At 43.0% G+C, this 18,995-nt stretch overlaps 1 protein-coding gene across 6 annotated transcripts in view; it reads left to right on the top strand.

The window, feature by feature from the left end:
• SYT16 (synaptotagmin 16) overlaps positions 1 to 18,995 on the top strand; it is a 145,249-nt gene that overhangs the window by 105,059 nt on the left and 21,195 nt on the right. For 4 of the 6 annotated variants that reach the window (XM_038407553.2, XM_038407551.2, XM_038407547.2 and 1 more), the window contains 2 exons: positions 8,162 to 8,374; positions 18,546 to 18,802. In XM_038407553.2, the coding sequence (XP_038263481.1) occupies positions 8,162 to 8,374; positions 18,546 to 18,802 (470 nt within the window). Of the gene's footprint in view, positions 1 to 7,955; positions 8,025 to 8,161; positions 8,375 to 18,545; positions 18,803 to 18,995 lie in introns of all 6 variants that reach the window. The other 2 variants (XM_038407549.2, XM_038407554.2) reach the window with 2 other exon arrangements.

Here is an 18,995-nt window from a genome sequence, read left to right as displayed (position 1 = left end):
AAAAAGTGGGAGTGTACTAATGAAGTTTGCAGATGATACAAAGCTGGGAGGTATTGCCAATTCAGAGAAGGATCGGGATATTATACAGGAGGATCTGGATGACCTTGTAAACTGGAGTAATAGTAATAGGATGAAATTTAATAGTGAGAAGTGTAAGGTTATGCATTTAGGGATTAATAACAAGAATTTTAGTTATAAGTTGGGGACGCATCAATTAGAAGTAACGGAAGAGGAGAAGGACTTTGGAATATTGGTTGATCATAGGATGACTATGAGCTGCCAATGTGACATGGCTGTGAAAAAAGCTAATGCGGTTTTGGGACGCATCAGGAGAGGCATTTCCAGTAGGGATAAGGAGGTTTTAGTACCATTATACAAGTGAGACCTCACCTAGAATACTGTGTGCAGTTCTGGTCTCTCATGTTTAAAAAGGATGAATTGAAACTGGAGCAGGTACAGAGAAGGGCTACTAGGATGATCCGAGGAATGGAAAACTTGTCTTATGAGAGGATACTTAAGGAGCTTGGCTTGTTTAGCCTAACTAAAAGAAGGTTGAGGGGAGATATGATCCCTCTATAAATATATCAGAGGATTAAATACAGGAGAGGGAGAGGAATTATTTCAGCTCAGCAGCAATGTGGACACAAGAACAAATGGGTATAAACTGGCCTCCAGGAAGTTTAGACTTGAAATTAGACCAAGGTTTCTAACCATCAGAGGAGTGAAGTTTTGGAATAGCCTCCCAAGGGAAGCAGTGGGGGCAAAAGATCTATCTGGTTTTAAGATTCTACTTGATAAGTTTATGGAGGAGATGGTATGATGGGATAATGGGCTTTTGGTAAGTAATTGATCTTTAAATATTCAGGGTAAATAGGATTAATCCCCTGAGATGGGATATTAGATGGATGGGATCTGAGTTACCCAGGAAAGAATTTTCTGTAGTATCTGGCTGGTGAATCTTGCCCATATGCTCAGGGTTTAGCTGATTGCCATATATGGGGTCGGGAAGGAATTTTCCTCCAGGGCAGATTGGAGAGGCCCTGGAGGTTTTTCGCCTTCCTCTGTAGCATGGGGCATGGTTGACTTGAGGGAGGCTTCTCTGCTCCTTGAAGTCTTTAAACCATGATTTAAGGACTTCAATAGCTCAGACCTAGGTGAGGTTTTTTGTAGGAGTGAGTGGGTGAGATTCTGTGGCCTGCGCTGTGCAGGAGGTCGGACTAGATGATCAGAATGGTCCCTTCTGACCTTAGTATCTATGAATCTAAGTTCAGATAATGGTCCAGTCTTACCAAAGGCCAGTGAACTCCTCTTTCTACTGTCTCCTAACATGGCCATGAGACTCTCCTTCCCATTCCTATCCAGGTCCATGGGACTATCTCCCTTCTCCTCCTGTCCAGACACTGTAGGGTTAAGAGGAATTTGAGTTGGGTCCCTGTGCCTCCACCTCTCATTTCTGGCTTGCAATGCAGTCTAGATTATATCAAGCCAAAAGTTCCAGTGAATGGTGTGCAGAAGAGCAGGGCTCAGCAGAGACCACAGCTGTACTATACGGAACTGTACATGTTTAAGGTACGGGCAGGGGGATGTGTGGCAGGGAAGTCCACTGACTTCAGAGAGCTTTGGATCAGGGTCCTCCTGAGAAGCCAGAGGCCAGCTGGTCAGCCATAGGAAGCTGTGGGGATGGTGAAGAGAAGAGTCTGAGGGCTGATTGAAATGGGGTCGCCTTAAACAACCTGATCTCCAACCTGTAAAAACACCTACGGACTTAGTTCAGTTTGGTGAAAGGTCTGAGGTTTGTCCAAGCCCTGCATCCCAGCTAGTTTTGTGGTCTCAAGTTAGGGGCCTGCTCATATTGCTAAAATACAGTACTGTAGTTATATAAACACTGCTCACCACTGCCTTGTTTGAATGTTTTTTTTTCCCCTTGGGAGTGCAAGTCCATTGAAATCAGTGGAGTTATGCTTGTATAGAACTATGGTTAGGCTGTGATGAATCAGCCCCACTGTAACTAACCAAAAGCTTATGTAGTTAAAAAAAAAATTATATTAAGTGAAAAAATAAATATCTGCCTTGCTGCAGTGCAATAGTAATTCTTAGCTCCCTAAACAAATATCTTAGCTAGGGAATTTGTTCCTGCCCTGTTAAATCAGCAAACAAAGACTGGTGGGTGTGTACCTGATGGGTTAGAGACTCTGAGTGTAATGAATTGTATTTAATCGGCAACAATACACAGGAACCAGCTGATAAGAACTATGGTATAGCGAAGCGCCACTTATGGTGAACCAGAGTGAAAGTTCTGAGGAGTTTCAATGTATTTCAATGTACCAGCTGGAGTTCTGCAAATAGTGAAATAGTTCTGGGAAAAAACACGACTCCATATTAAGAAAGCTCCCTTCTACTTAATGGAAAAATCTGGGGTAAAGTCTGATTTTGTTGCTAGGTGATCTTTTGAAAAGAGAGTTTGCAAAATGATGCTTTTACATTAGAAGAGTAAACAGCATCTTTAAAAAAAAAAAAAAAAAAGGAGTGGGGAGCGGTATAGCAAGCCATTGTGCTGTAGAGCCTGCGAGAGAAAATATATGAGAAAGTTACATATATGAAGTATAAACAATTTTCTTTTCTATTATGAAGGAAGGATGTGTCATGAAAACTGGCCTTCCTACATATCGGCCCCATCTGTAGTGTTTTAATTGCTACTAATTCATGTTTAATGAAAATCCATAACACACAGTAGAGATGGGCAAAATCAGGGGCGGTTTTGCTTTTGCAAAAACTTTTTGCTTTCCTTTTCATTTAGCTGTTACAGAAGCCCAGGCAGAGGGTGATTTGGAGCTGAGCACAGCTGCCAACTTTCCTGCGGTAAATAAGCACCTGAACTTTCACAATAGGTCAAAAACCAAGCTAATCCCATTTCAAAACAAGGCCAAAACAAGCCAATCCCTAAGAACCCCGACACTCTATGTTGACCCCCCTGGCTTGCAGTCTGGGACTGTGGTGGGCCCACTGTGCATCCCTGACTCTCTCCCCTGCTTCCCCCTCTCCCCCCCCCCCCTCCGCTTGCCAGGAGCCGATCAAAAAAGAGAAGCTACAAGCCAAACAAGCTACAAGCCAAAAACTAGCCAACAAGCAACTCACGAGCCAATTAAGCCAAAAACAAGCCCAATTTCTGTGTTTTTTTCCCGCAGGTTTGGCATGTCTGGATGTGTGTCCCGCCCCCCCCCCCTTTTTTTTTAAATATATGTCCAGGTGTGAGAACTGGAAGAAGGATACAGGTAAAGTGGCCCAGTACTCAGAATTATGGTAGGTGCTTCACGTTGCAAAAAGCTTGTACAAAGTCCCTGCCTGGAAGAAACCTGACTCATGACTAGAGCTGGCAAAAAATGTTCAGTATATAGTAAATTCGCCAAAAAATGCAGTTTTGGGGACCACTGAAACTATTTGTGAATTTGGGTCAAATTCTGTGAATAGTTTCAGCAAAATAAAAATGAGGAAAATGTTTCTGAAGAAGTCAAAACAGTGAAATTTTTTTTAAATGAACCATTTCAACATTTTGTTTCAAAATGAACCGTTTCATTTTGAAAATGTTGTTTTGTTCAACCTGAACAAAATTTATTTGGTTGGTCATTTTGGCAAGAAAAAAACAACAGGTTTGGTTCAGAATGAACCTCTTCTTTTGTTTTGTTTAGGATTTTCAGTTCGGCTACTAACCCAGAAAATCAGTTATTTGCTTAGTTCTATTCAGTCAAGGAAGTGTGCCGAGTGCAGCAATAAGATGTCACAGTCACTCACCTATCGGAGCTGTGTAGCATGATTGAACAGTTAGCGCTCATTTGCACTCTTGTTGACAGGTTCACTAGAATGCATACAAAATGAATGGGCTTGGCCATATCCAAGTCTTTCTAAGGGCTGAGTTACGTTGGTAGGGATGGAAGCTTCTGTTGTCACTGCAGATGCATTACCTGAATCAAGCACTCTGCAGTATTTAAGTTCACAAAAAACATGATCCTGAAACGGTACAGCTTTAATATATTACAGAGAGGCCCAGTTTCTATATATTTGAAATACATTTTAAGTCTGACTTTTTTTTTTTTTTTTTTTTAAACCAGGTCTCCTTTTTGACAATCATTTTGGGTCCAAAGTAATTGTTAGCACAAATGAAGGCACATGAACACTTAACTACCTGTGTAGCTATAGGTGAGGTAGTCAAATGTCTACATTCCCTCATTTGCACTCCCAGTGAGTTGTACTAGCATGTACTTGGTTGAAGGCGTAAAAAGAGAGTCTGAGGCTCTCACCTCCCGCCGACGAAGTGCTGTCCACACAGGTGCTTTTTGTCGTTAAAACTTTTGTTGTTCCGGGGGTTGTTTTTTCATACACCTGAGCGACAAAAGTTTTAACGATGAAAGTGCCAATGTAGACAAAGTTGAGGCCCTTTGAAGACCAGGCCTGTAATTAAAGAGGGATCTGGTAGTGACATCTATGTTTAGGTTGCCTTACATTTCTATTATAAAAGATTCCTTCAACCTTTGTTTTGACAAACTATAACACCTCCATTGTTTGCAGCCAGACTTTGAAATTTGGCAGGGGTAAAGCCCTTGAGCTATCACCCTATTGTCATATGGAATTCAGTTAAGATTTTGCTCAGTTATAAACTATTGAAAATCACCATTTCTCTTCTGTCACTCGCGTTCCATGGGGAAATTGTGGCAACACAGCAAAATAATAATTGAGCATGAACATTCTAAGATCCGGCCCATGTCTTTGCCACTGCTGCAGCAGGCACTGTACTAAGAACATTTGTGATTTGCCAGGCATATGCATTATGCATATACATTACAACACAATCTTTAAATACATGGTCACATACTGTTTTTGCCACTGGACCACTTGCTCATTCAGAGCATCATCCTGCTCCCATAGAAGTAAATAATGAAACTCCCATTGACGACTTCAGTGGAGCAAGATCAACCCCTCAAAGCACAGGATGGATAAACCCAAGAAAGAATTAAGGTTATCTGGGAAGGATAAATTTGGCATTACTGTGTTCTAAGTGCTTGACCTCACAGCTTAAACAACCAGCATTTAACATGCAAGTGGGGAGCGCTATGCAAAATACATATATTTGACACCATTCACAATATATTTTATCAGTTATGTGAAATACATTCTTTTCTGTATAGGCTTTGAATAAAGAATATTTGATTATTTATACTTGTAATGATAAAGAATTCTTGGACCATTTATCTTGGGTGTTTTTAGCTGTGTAGTATTTGGATGTCTGTAACCTAGATTTAATATTGAACATGTATTTTAAATTCCTTGCAGACAGTGTCTGAGGTATTTGAAATGTACTGCCAACTCCCCTTTAGAAATGATCAGAGGTTTGATTTGTAAAATAGGCTGTGTGTGTATGAGTAAATGAGTTAAAATGCATGTACTGCACAACATCTGCAAATCACAAGATGCATTCATCATCTTTCACGAGTTTAGATCGTAATCATGGGCCCTTTATTTAAGTTTCCATGGTGATTCTGAAAATGCTTTTCCCCCTTTCTAATCAGAGCTTTTGTAGATCTGAATATTGAGTTTTTTCTTTCCCATGAGTAAATTTGTTTGTATTATTATAAAGATATTAGCGTGACAATCTATGGAGCTGTCTCCTTCCAGGACAAAGATTCAGCAGCAGAAGTCATATCAGGCATTTGCTCTAGACCCTCTAGTTCTAGCATTTAATTAGCATGTATTTTTTAAAATGCAGCTAAGAAACAGCACCCCACATCATAGCAAGTGCTGCAGTTACACTTTGGCTTCTGCTTTACAAGTCCCCAAATTTTAAGTGTGTGGTAGCACGGTCCACACAGAGACTTGAATTGTTGACTTGTATTCAATTTGTGATCCTCTATAACCCCCATATTCTTTTCAGTGGTACTACCACCTAGCTAGTTATTCTTTTCTAAGTGTAGTATTTTACATTTGTCTTTATTGAATTTTAATCTGGTTGATTTCAGATCAATTCTCTAATGGTCAAGGTCATTTTTGAATTCTAATCCTGTCCTGCAAAGTGCTTGCAACTCCTCCCAGTTTGGTGTCATCTGCAAATTTTATAAGCATATTCTTGACTCCATTTTCCAAGTCGTTAATGAAAATACTGATGAAAACACTTTCTTGCCTTTTCATCTCCCAGTTAGTTTCTCAACTTTAAATGCACAAGTCTGAATGAAGCAAATATTCTCTCTGCACCTGCTAGCTAAACTGAAACCAAAAGTAATTAAGGCAAAAGCTTTCTGTGCAACAGAAACCGACAGTACTTGACTTTGGGGAAGAAAATGTAACTACTTGTATTTACCCCATTGTAAAGACTGGAAATAATGCAGATACTTATTTAATGCGGTACATGACACTGTGAGAGATTTATAAAGCTTGAACTGACCTCAGCAGTTAGATGTCTTGTCCCTGCCCAATTCTGTAAAAAAATTAAAAAGCCCTTTTAACTCATTAAAATTTCAGGAGGGCTCAATGATACAGCATTAGTAACTGAGTGCCATTTTCAAAACAACTATTAAACAATTAAAATAGTGTATTTTCTCAAAGTAGGGGACATTTATTTCTCCCCCAGTAGTGAGACTTCCCCCGAGGCATAGACAAATACCATTTACCTACCAGGAGACCAATTTCTGAGAGCAATACTGGTCTTATTGGCAATATTACTCAAAGCCAGATAACAGAGGCAAATCTGATAACACAACCTCAACGTAATGAGATACCTCAATGTAATGAGATTTAGTTTCTGATAGATTCCTGGTGGAAGCAAATTTCACAGTCACTGAGAGCTCCCTTGTCCTAGTTCCCATGAGTTCTGCCCTAGGGATAGACGGCAGGCCTGTGGCAACTGTCATGAAAGGAGGTAGGTTTGGGAAGCAGTGGGGGTATTTCTAATTGGATTAGTATTAGAGATACTTAATGGAGTTTGGATGTGTGGAAGCAGGGTCCTATTTCCCTAATCTTAGCCAGGTAGCTGTGTATGAGTGGGATACAGATGAAGCTGTATTTCCCCTCAAAAATCAGCCATTGGCATAGAAAAATGGCCCCACCTTTTTGCACTTGTATGCATTGTTCATTTGTTCAGCGGCTTGGATATGCAATGGGGATTATTGAAACAAGTCTTGGCAGCCACTGTTGTATTCTTTATCTTCAAGAGTAAGTAACAAAATAGTAACACACTTCACAGCTGGTGTGTTCACATGCACACACAAACACATACACACTCCAGTTGTCCATTACACCCACAATTCCCTTGGCTCCACAAGTTCAGAGATGAAAACTTCCTCCTATGCTGATACAGATGGCTGGGGAATCTGCAGTGTGGCATTGTACTTTCATCTCCATTTTCATTTGAAAAAGGAGGCCAAATATGGGACATCAGATCCCCTTTCCTCTCTTCTTGTGCCCCCCCCCCCCCCCGCCTCCCACAAAGGATATTCAAACACTAATGAGAACACAGTGATCCTGTATTCAAAGCCAGCATTGTCAGTAGGAGGGGGAAGGGCAGCTTTAGCAAAATGTTCAGATGTGTATCTTCATCTTTAAAGGTTAGAATTTACATTGTTCTCAAAAGGTTCCATTGCTGACTCTGAAATGCAGAATTGGTGATGCCTATTAGCTAGATGCTGTAATTTCGTGTTCATGGTGTAACCCAAGACTAGATTAACTCTCTGTTTTCTTTCTTCTGCACTCAGTAGTCTTTATTTCAGAGGGCTGTGGAGATATTATTGGAATGCTGAGAAGGTTTTAGAGTCCTGTGTTTACTGCTTTGGCTCTGCACATGCTAATGGTTATATACAGATAATGTTTTTCCTTTTTTTGGTTTTGGCTGTGGGAGGAACAATCATATTTTAAAAAAGTTGGGGGAATCTGCAGGATGGGAAGCCAGGAGTGACATTGTGTGATTCCTGCAGACCCAGTGAGGCACCAGAAAGATTTCAAAAACTCGGAGGAAACATGCCTGCGTCATCTGCTCCCCCATGGTAGTTATATGTCTTATTGCTGCTCTCCTTTTCCTTCCCCCCAAAGTAAATAGTGAACTGAAAATGTACCATGTTTTCCTACTTCTGTGTCAAGTCCTGTGAAATTGTCAAAAGCCCATGCTGTGTTTTTCTCCCAGTGAACAGTTATGGGGAGGATGAAGAGCTAACCACATCTTCAGATAGCGACGACGAGGTGATTAAACAGTTTGCGATCTCTGTGTCACGCTCGCAGAGTTTTCGATCGGGGGTGTCTGAAAAGGCAACACAAGCGGGTTCAGAACGTAAACCTAAATTCAACCGCTTGCTGTCCAGCCATGAGGAGTACAGTACCAAGGCATCTGAATGCAAAGGTATTGTCTGTCTCAAATGAATATTAAAACACTTGCTTTGAATCCACAGCCACCTAACATGGAGAGAGTCCTTTTATTTTGGGGAAGGAACAGCCTTGGTTCTGATCTGCTCAGGCTAAAATCCATCTGGAGCTTATTCCTAAAGTACTGACTTAGAGCTGGATCCAAAGCTGACTGAAGTCAATGGGAATCTTTCCATTAACTTTGCATGGGTTTTAGATTAGGCTCCTTAATCATTAGGCACAATTCCCATGCATTTCTGTGGGAGTTTTATCTGAGTAAGGACTGTAGGACTCTGCCCGATGAAATCTGTTGAACTGCATTTCTTATCAATATGGTGTGTTTTAGCAAGACTTTGAATAGAAGTTGCATGTTTCTTTTATAGCAGTTTTGCAAATACCAGGTAAATAGCAAATGAATTATGTTACATCATTCACCAGTGCATACGCTACATGGCAGGCAACGACAGAATGTAAAAATTTATACTACTAAAGGGAACAATTTTTTGACCAATCTTTGTTAATTATTGCAAGTGGCTTTTGTATATTCCAAACAAACGTGAATGGTTTTCAAACATTTACCCAAGTGCAAATTGATCGATTCAATGACATTCTATAATACAGGACATGTCTGGGAGAACCTTTCGTGGGAAAGTTTCAGGAAACTGCCTATGTGGTTTTAGTTGCACAAAACAGTTGTGATTCTGAAATATTTAGTTACCTGTTAATTATTATGCTCATTTTGATTTAGGCCCCTCTGTAGAACTGCTGTTAGATCATAATGTGAACTACAGTTACTTCCTTTGTTGTCTTTATAAACGGAAATCATTAGGATTAGTACTACTTTAATATTTATTGTACGTGTTAAAAAAACCCAAACGACTGTTAGGGCCCAGTCCCGCTTTCACTCACATCACTGGGAGTTCTGCTGTCTACTTTAATGGAAGCAGATCAGGCCCTTTATTCCAAATAACACCCCCTTATTTATGTTTTAGATTTTCTCAGATCCTCAGTCAAGTGTACTGCTAGTCTGACTGCATGATGGAGGATTCCCTCAGCCTGGGGAATCCATTGCTGGGGTAGAGTCACCATTGCAGGTATATGCCACCCAACCCCCTAACTCCTGATGGGGAAGGGGGTGTGGCTATAGTGTCTACATTCTTGTATTTCCCAGTTGGTGAAATGGCCTATTGAGGCCAAAGGGAGGTAGGTGTAAATTAGAGAAGCCCTGAGGCTGCTATTGCTTATGCCAGTCTCCAGGTTGGCCCCTGGCTGGCCCAAGGATCAGAGGAGCATAAAAATGGTGGAAAGTCACCTTTGTCCCTCTCCCTCTTGAGCTGCGCAGAATATATTGCACCCAGCTTCCCTGGATCAGATCCTCAGAAGTCTTCCAGTGAATTATGCTTTGTTCCCGATCACGAGTATTAACACAATCTGGTGAGGAACTGCACAATCTCCTGTTGGGACATTCAGTAACCCAGGAAAGTGCCTTTTGTTAAATACTCTGTTGCCTTCAATCCTTTTGCCTCTCTTTTCTCTCTCTCATCTTTTCCTTTGATGCTGCAGGATGGAGATAGTTATATGAAGTTTATCTTTCCCGTCTCTCTAGCTACGGTTTACCCAAGTCCTGATCCTCCAGTCCAACCATGCAGCAAAAGTAGCTTCTGGCTAACTGTTTGCAGTGATCCCAAAAATACTGGTGCATGGTGTATTCTGTCCACACTCCCTTCTTCCTGGTATGCCTCCTCCCTCGTGGACTATAAAGAGTGTGCTGTAACTTACAAGACAGGGGAGTGGCCACTAGCCACAAAGCAGCAGCCTCCTAAGAGCTTAGCATCTGGCTCTCATTCGCAAGGCGCTGGATCCTCTGCAGTGTGTTAAGCGTCAGAAGCCTCAGCAGACAGCGGCACTGGTTCCTCTCTCAGAGCCTCTGGCACATTTCCTGGGCACTGACTCAGTCAGTTACCCCTTCTCAGCTCACCTGCCGTAGGCCCCAGGACCAGCGCTGACCCCCCCCCCGAGATGCCCCAGTTACTTAAACGCACCCTCTCCCAGCACTCCACCCCAAAGGTGTGAAGCTTCTGTTTGCAGTTTTACTCTTTCAGGGGCACGCAGCAATTGTGAAGCTATCAATGCAATGTGCGCACACACTTTGCCCAGTTTAACACTTTTATGCTCTTTTACACTTAATCATGAAATCACTGGAGAGGACAGATCATTCAAAACAATAAACATCGGAAACTGCAGTGCCCCTCACTTTTCTTTGTGAGTCCTGGGGGAACTGTTTGGGTCCAGGCAGCCAGTGTGTCCCCTGCCTCATGCAGGCTGTTGCATAGTAAGTGGTCTCTCCCTTATGGACTGAAGAAAATGGGCTCTGAGCAGAACAGCCTCTGCCCTTTTAAAACTTTCAGCTCCTCCCCTGCCCCCATGTCAGGTGACCTCCTTGCCAGCTTCACCATATGAGCACAAATCTGTTCGGTGACTTTGTTGCAAAGGTGACTTCCTCCTTGCTAAACCAGTTCTGGGCGGGGACCAGTCCTGTGTCTAGAGTGAGCAGATGTCCAACAGTTGGGAACGTAGGAGTCAATTACCTTCTACTGTCCTTCATTTGCTGCCAGACTTGGGAATTTTCAACTCAGCATGGAGGCAAACAGACCATAGAGAAGACAAAAGGCCGCACATTCAAAATGGAGTTTGTAGACTGACACAGACATGCAGGGTTCATAATCTCACACAGAATTCACAAATTGTATAGATATATTCCCAATTCATCACAGTTTCAAATGCTGGAGTATCCATCATTAACCTGGAAGGCTTATTCCATGTCCTTTTACATCTTGTTGGTAAGAAGGTTTCCCTGATATTCAGTGGAAAGTTTCTGCTGATTTAAATTCATCCGTGTATCGCCCTAAAAAATAAATAGATTTTAAAGCCAGAAGGGACAATTGTGATCATCTAGTCTGACATCTTGCATGGTACAGGTCTGAGAATGTCATCCAGTGATGACTCCATCCAGCCCAACAACTTGTGATCACATTACAGCATGTTTTTTGGGAAAGATATCCAGTTCTAAAGATGCCAAGTGATGGAGAATTTTCCCACATCCCTTGATAATCTGTTCCATTGTCTGATGATCTCCGGTGTTTCTCTTACCCGTAGTTGTGTTGTGATGAGAGTAGTAGACTTTTGTTGTTATAATGTTAAAAACAGGATCAGGCTCCTGTTTGCTTTTTTTGAGAACTGGAACCGCAGTACTTCCTTTCTCCATCCCTTCAATACCGCTTCAGTTGTCCATGATTTTTAAAAAAATTCTCCCCCCCCCCCCCCCCCCAGAAATAGTTGTCCGTAGTACAGTGAGTTCATTCTTCGTAAGTTCTCCTCTGATCTGGCACAGATGTTTGCTAAACTTCTTGCAGTGTCAAAGTACGCCCTCACATATACACAAGCAGTTATCGTTGACAGGACTACCATAAATTTAAAGAAATAACAAGACTGTTCCCTAAAATAGTCAATGGTGAATCACATTTTTCTTTTCTTTCCCTTGCAACTTGCCTTGTATACCACATTTGCTTTCATAACACTTAGAGAAAGTTGTTTGTTATTAATTTATTTCAAGGCTTTCAAAATTCCTCTATTATTGATCTAGATATTGTCCTGGCAGGAGTCCAAAACCACAAGGCAATTGCCTGGGTATAATTTATTACTACAGTTATGTTTTATCTGAAAGTCTGCTACGTGGTGTATGCTTTGATGGATGACCCCCTGTTTAAAATGTGTCTAAGACACTGACTTGCTAATTAAACACCTTAAGGAGAATCCATATTTGTACAGTCTCAGTAAATTCGTATACAGACATTTTTTATTTCTTGCTTGTTCTGCCTTCTTGCTTTTGCTTTTATTTTCTGTTTCTATATTCGCAGAAGAAATTGAGTAAAAATATGATAGTAAAAATCATGTTGCTTTCCACACAAATGGTGCAGTTCTTGGAAGGAACTAGAAAACAAATCCCTAAGATAAAAAAAAAATAAAAAGGGCTGTGGCTTACTGGTTATGTAAATACAGTGAACTCCATTCTGAGTTTGTCACTTTTACCAGCATTACGGTAGTGTAACTAATTTTACTCTGAGGAAGGAAAATAAGTTATACCACTGTAACACTTATTTATGTCTGGAACAAAGCCTGCCTTCAGTTTCACGAGTATAAAATCAGAAGATGCCTGTTTTTCTGATTAAGCCACACGTGATTCTGATTAAACTATAAATGGAATCTGCCTAAACGGAGAGAGAATTTTACTTCCGGTTCCACACTGTATCCGCAGAACTCTCGCAGTTGCCAGTGCAGATTCTGTGTGAGGAGAGGAACAAGTGCTGTATATAAAGAGTAGAGATCTTCACTTTGGAGATAAGAAATTCACAGTTCGGACAAAGGAAGATAATTTTACCCTCAATAATTAACCTTCTTCTTTGAGTAGTATCCCTATGGGTGCTCCACTTCAGGTGTGCATGTGACTCTCGAGCCTGTGATTGAAGATTTCTAGCTAGGTGTGCCCGTTCGGTCTGCACATGAGCTTTATGCCACCTTGTGGCAGATACTGAGGCTATATAGGGGTGCACGGGCAAACCGCCTTCAGATCTTTCTCTGCCATCTTGGCCTGAGACAGAAACCTAGCATGTCCACCTACAGCATACTCAGCCCTCTGTTTTTTCTTGCAGTTAGGTAGTTTATGGTTGTAAATTTGTGTTTAGTAATTAGTATAGTTAGTTTTAGGTGAGAGGATTGTTTTCCCTCTCTTTCCTCTGGGAGACTTGTCTTCTCTGGGCAGGGAATGCTTGGCTCACCAGGCTCCAAACAGTGCTTCTCTTGCCCAAAGGCTATATCGGTAAGCGACGGGCACTCCAAGTGTGTCTGTTGCCTAGGGGAGTTTTCCTTCTGTTTGGCCCTCAAGTCAAGGATGAGGAAGAACAGGAGATAAAGCTCAGACTGTTAGCCATGGAATGATCCCTGCAACCTCCCTCTGGGCCAGCTCAGGAGACTTCCCCTCCCCCCAATGCATCTGTCTTCAGACAGATCCATCACGCCGGGTCAACCTTGAGGCATGCTTCCCCTAAAAAAGGGAAGTCTTTGCAGACTTCTGGGAAGACTCCCAGAAAGGGGAGCATGGACTTTTACTCTAAGGAGACAGCTGCAGAAAAGACCAGGTCCCTGCTGAGGTCCTCAGTCTCCAAGGGTACCGTTGGAGCCAAGGACTCTTCCTCCAGAACTAGCAGGCCTGTGAAGTCCTGGAGCTCCAAGTACAAGAAGATGGAGCATCAGAACCTTCCACCAGTTAGGGTACCATTGAGTATCCTGTCATCAACAGCAAAGCATTTCACTCAGCCATTGATTCCATCATGCGCCTTAATTGAGCCACCAGTGCTGATGCAAGCAGCTCAGCCAGGGCAAGTGATACCATCTGCACCAAGCAAGCAATGGGGCCTGACATCTACAATGCCTGCAGAATGCCAGATTAATCTCTACAGCAGCAGTTATGCTCAGGGCATCATGGCGCCAAGTTTTGGGGTTTCCAAGAGAGGTTCAGAACACAGTAGAGGACCTCCCTTTGATGGTCATAAGCTTTTTATCAGAGACCACGAACAACTCCACACACATTGAAGGACTCCAGGGTTACCCTATGTTACTTGGGCATTTACACACCAATGAGCAAGAAAAGTTTTAGTAGGTCACAGACTGCCAAGAGGTCACGCCCTACTCAGTTGTCCTGGTACCATAGACTCTCAGAACCCTCAGAAAGAAACACAGTTTTCAGAGGAAGTGAAATGCCCAACTGCCCTCTATGACCATCCAGACGTCATTTAAGCAGTGGTTTCGATAGGTTGGTCAAGGGTTCAAATCCTCCCACTCCTCTTCAGGACCCCTCTTGTGAGCCTCCACTGAGGCAAGAGATGGACTCTCTTATCTGTCTAGGAGCAGTGGAATTGGTCCATTCCTCTCATGGGCTGGGATTTCTACTCAAAATATTTTCTGGTGCCAAAGGAGGACGAAGGTCAGAGGCTGATCTTGGATCTAAGACTGTTTGAACAAGTTCATAAAACCTTAAAAGTTCAGGATGGTGACTCTGGCCACTATAATTCCTTTAATGGAGGACATTGGTTTTCAGGTCTCGACCTACAAGACACCTACTTCCCTATAATTATACACCCATTTCACAGGATATACCTATGAATCACCATAGGCCAAGATCTGTTCCAGCATCAAATGCTTCTTTTTAGCCTATCCTCAGCCCTAAGGATGTTTTCGAAGGACCTAGCAGTAGTGGCAGCTTATCTTTGGCAGAAAGTGATCCTGGTCTTCCTGTACCTCAATGACTGGCTGCTCAAGGGCTGCTCCTTCAAGGCAGTGCTATCTTCCACCCAGATGGCCCTTGCTCTGTTCCAGGAGTTGGGCTTTCAGCTGAACGTAAAGAAATTCATGCAGATACTGGTATAAAGGATACAGTTTATATGGGCGTACTGGGACTTACTGACAACCAGAGCATAACACCCTTTAGACAGATTTGTGACCTTTTCAGGCCTGGTAGAGACAATTCAGCGAAGCCCTTGGACCAGTGGTTCTCAACCTTTTTGGGCTCAGGACCCATCTATAAATGTTTATGATATGTCGTGACCCAGTAAATAGTCTTCAGAGTAGCAGCCGTGTTAGTCTGTATCCGCAAAAAGAAAAGGAGTACTTGTGGCACCTTAGAGACTAACAAATTTATCTGAGCATAAGTTTTCGTTGACTATAGCTCACTTCATTGGATGCATGCAGTGGGAAATACAGTGGGGAGATTTTATATACACGGAGAACATGAAACAATATGTGTTACCGTACACACTGTAATAAGAGTGATCAGGTAATGTGAGCTATTACCAGCAGGAGAGGAAAAAAAACCCTTTTGTAGTGATAATCAAGATGGGCCATTTCCAGCAGTTGCCAAGAATATCTGAGGAACAGTAGGGCGGAAAATAACATGGGGTAATAGTTTTTCTTTTTGTAATGACATATCCAATCCCAGTCTTTATTCAAGCTTAATTTAATGGTGTCCAATTTGCAAATTAATTCCAATTCAGCAGTCTCTGGTTGGAGTCTGTTTTTAAAGTTTTTTTGTTGAAGAATTGCCACTTTTAGGTCTGTAATCGAGTGACCAAAAAGATTGAAGTGTTTTCCGACTGGTTTTTGAATGTTATAATTCTTGATGTCTGATTTGTGTTCATTTATTCTTTTACGTAAATAGTCTGGGGGTGGAACCCCTGGGGTGATTTCTGTCAGATCCTAGTCCCTAGAGGAGCGGGGCGGGGCTGGGCCCTGCCGGGCACTCACCCCACAGAGGCAGCTCCTGTGCTGTGGGACTGGCTGGGCTCTCTGCTCTGGACATTGCAACCTCCAGGGTTGCAGCGCCACTCAGGTTTGGCACCACTCCACTGACTGGACCAAATTTGTGTGAGTTGAATTGTGACCTGACTCATGGGGTTACAGTGCCACTCACATGGTCATGACAGCTCGGCTAACCCTGAATGGCACTGGGACCCCAGAGGTTGCAGTGCCTGGAGTAGGGAGGTGAGCCCAGCCAGCCCCGTGGGACAGGTGCCACAGGAGCAGCCATGCGACCCTTTGAAACATTCTGCAATCCGATTTTGGATCCCAACCCATGGGTTGAGAAACCTGTCTTAGACCACACAATAAGGAACTGTCTTCAACTCTTGGGCCATATGATAGCTTGCACTTTTGTGACCAGTCACATAAGGCTTCACCTCCATTGCTTTAAGAGTTGGCTCAGAATAATCTACTCTCCAAGGAAGGACTCCTCAGACAGGCAGGTGACGGTCCCTTTGCAAATAAAGAACTCCCTAGACTGGTGGAAGGAGCAGCTCTGTGTCTGTGTGGACATCCCTTTCTGTCACCCAACTCCATCATTGACTCTATCATCTGACTCATTCCTGTTAGGATGAGGAGCCCACTTTGACACTCTCATAGTTCAGAACAGATGGACCTTGGCTGTATAGCAGGTGTTATTAAACAGTAGGAAAAAACCAACCATGTTGAGGGCATTGCTTACCTGCAGAAATCTAAGAGATTCATCTATTGGTGCAGTTGTCGCTACCTCCAGCCTGAATTGGTTCCCTTTTCCCTCATCCTAAATTTCAGATCCAGCAGGTAGACATCTGGATTTTCCAACAGCTTGGTCAAAGTACACCTGGCTGCCATATCAGCCTTTCATCCCCTGGTCAAGGATTCTCCATTTTTGGTCACCCGGTATTGTCTAGATTTATTAAAGACCTATGGAATATCTTCCCTCACATTAGATACTCCACCCTATCTAGGGACCTTAACCTGATTCTAAACTGCCTTACGAGACCTCCGTAGAAACCAAAGGCAACCTGCTGCGTACTTCATTTATCTCTGAAGATGGCATTCTAAGTTTCCATAACATTGGTCTGTAGGGGCAGGGAGATTGGAACCCTTTACAATGTTCTTTACGTCCACATCCTTAGTTCCTACCAAAGGTTACATCAGATTTTCATCTTAGCCAGTCTATCCATCTTCCGGTATTATTTCCAAACCCGATAGCTCTCAGCAGAAATCCTTTTTCTACACCTTGGAAGTTAGAAAAGCCTTGGCCTTCTACCTGGATAGGAATAAGCAGTTTAGTAGATGTCCTAGACTCTTTTCTCCTGCGCAGATAACTCTAAGGGGGCTTCTATCTCTGCTCAAACACTTTTTGAAATGGATATTGAGTTGTGTCTCTGCCTCTTATGAGTCTGCTGGTGTTCAGCCCTCTCAGGGCATGAGAGCAAATTCAGCCAGATCACAGGCAACATCTACTGTATTTTTGAAGACTGTTCCAGTATCTGAGATATGTAAAGCCACTACTTGGACATCGGTACGTTTTTGAAGCATTACTGCCTGCTCCATGCCATCAGATCTGATGTGGTACTTGGCTCTGTAGCACCATCTTCAGTTCTGGACTCTGTTCTGAAGCTCCCTTCTCCTCCTAGGATACTGCTCAGAAGTCATCTGAAGTGGAGCACCCACTGGGACACTACTCAAAGAAGAAAAGATTACTCACCCAGTGCAGTAATTGAAGTTCTTTGAGATGTGTCCCACTGGGTGCTCCACTACCCACCTCCTTCCCCTCTGCTTCAGATGTTCCCTCAGGGACACCTGGGTAGAGAAGGAACTGAGGGTAGTTTTCCCGCACGCCTCTAAATAGCCTTTGTGTTTGCTGAGGCATAGGGCGCATATGCAGGCCAAACGGACACTGCTAGCTAGAAATCTCCAGCCAAGGGCCTGAGAGGCACATGTGCACCTGAAGTAGAGGGACCCAAAGGGACACAAATGTTGACAAACTACAGTTACTGGTCAGGGTGAGTAACATTTCTGTCTTCAATCAGTGGGATAGACCTGAGGGTCAGATGCATAAAAGCTGTCCTGGGGAGGCAGGAGAGTTGTAATGTGCATCTCCCTGCACCAATGAGCATCCCTGTGTCCCAGGGAGGGTTTGACCCAAGCTCAGACTGGTAGAGGTAACATTACCACCTTCCTCAGAGTTTCCACTTGGTTGGAGAGCAGCTTTAACCAAAGCTCTTCAGGTGAGAGATGCAGTGTAAGGGGAGGCATTCTATCAACCACCCCAAGCCATGCCCCTGTCCCTGTCCTCCTATTGGGCTGTGCTGGCCAATGTGTTGCTTCCCACCACCCGAGAAGAGGAAATTGTGATGGTTTCTCTCCACCACACCCTTCTCTCAGGATCAGGCCCGTGCATTATACTTTTCCATTTCATGCCTGATCTGTCTTTTGACTGGTGATGCCTTCATACTGTAGGCGTCCCAAGCACCGTGTTCCCAACCGTCCCTCTGATCATCCTGTCTGACCAATGTCTGTCTTTGTGTCAGGCAGGTTGATTCCCTGCTCAGGATGCAGAGGGAGAACAGCCGTTTTTATTCCTTGCAATGCTGATTTATTTGGGTTGTGTGATTTTTGTGGGTTCAATGCCGGGGATCTCACAGTCTCGTAAGCAGAGCTGTTCCTGCCAGGCTCCTACTGTAGTGGATGGGGAAAAAAGGATAATTAGGGGAGAAAAAAGAATGTTATTTTAATCACTCTGAAATGATTTTCTTGCTGAATATTGTTAGAACTGGATGGGCTAAGCCAACTGAGTTTCCAAGACAACCTATCCTATCATGAAGATGACCACATATCTGTTGATTCAAGAACTACCTCTGAGAGTAGGGGTACCATGCAAGCCAAAGGCCCTGGAATGGAGGCTAGCATTGCCCATAGCCTTAGCCAACAAACCACAGAAGGGAGCTTGCAAATGGAGACGGCATTCAGCAACCAGGGATTTGAAGGAAATGACACAACTGACAGCTCATCAGCTTGGAGCCGTGAGGTATGGTGAATTATTCTGTATTACACACCGTGTTTCTGTTCCCTGAAGATGTCTGGACTACTTGTCCGAAATATTAGGGAAGAAATGAAGTGAAAAATCAATTCGCACAACCCAGAATAGTAATCCCTAAGTGCATGCATGCACACATCTTGGTGTGTGTTTTCCCTTTTCCTGATACTTTGCCTGCTGGAAT

Source organism: Dermochelys coriacea, chromosome 6, assembly GCF_009764565.3.
Source record: "Dermochelys coriacea isolate rDerCor1 chromosome 6, rDerCor1.pri.v4, whole genome shotgun sequence".
Classification (NCBI taxonomy): Eukaryota; Metazoa; Chordata; order Testudines; family Dermochelyidae; genus Dermochelys; species Dermochelys coriacea.
The sequence above is the reverse complement of the archived record's forward strand: the minus strand, read 5'-3'. Positions and strand labels throughout refer to the sequence as shown.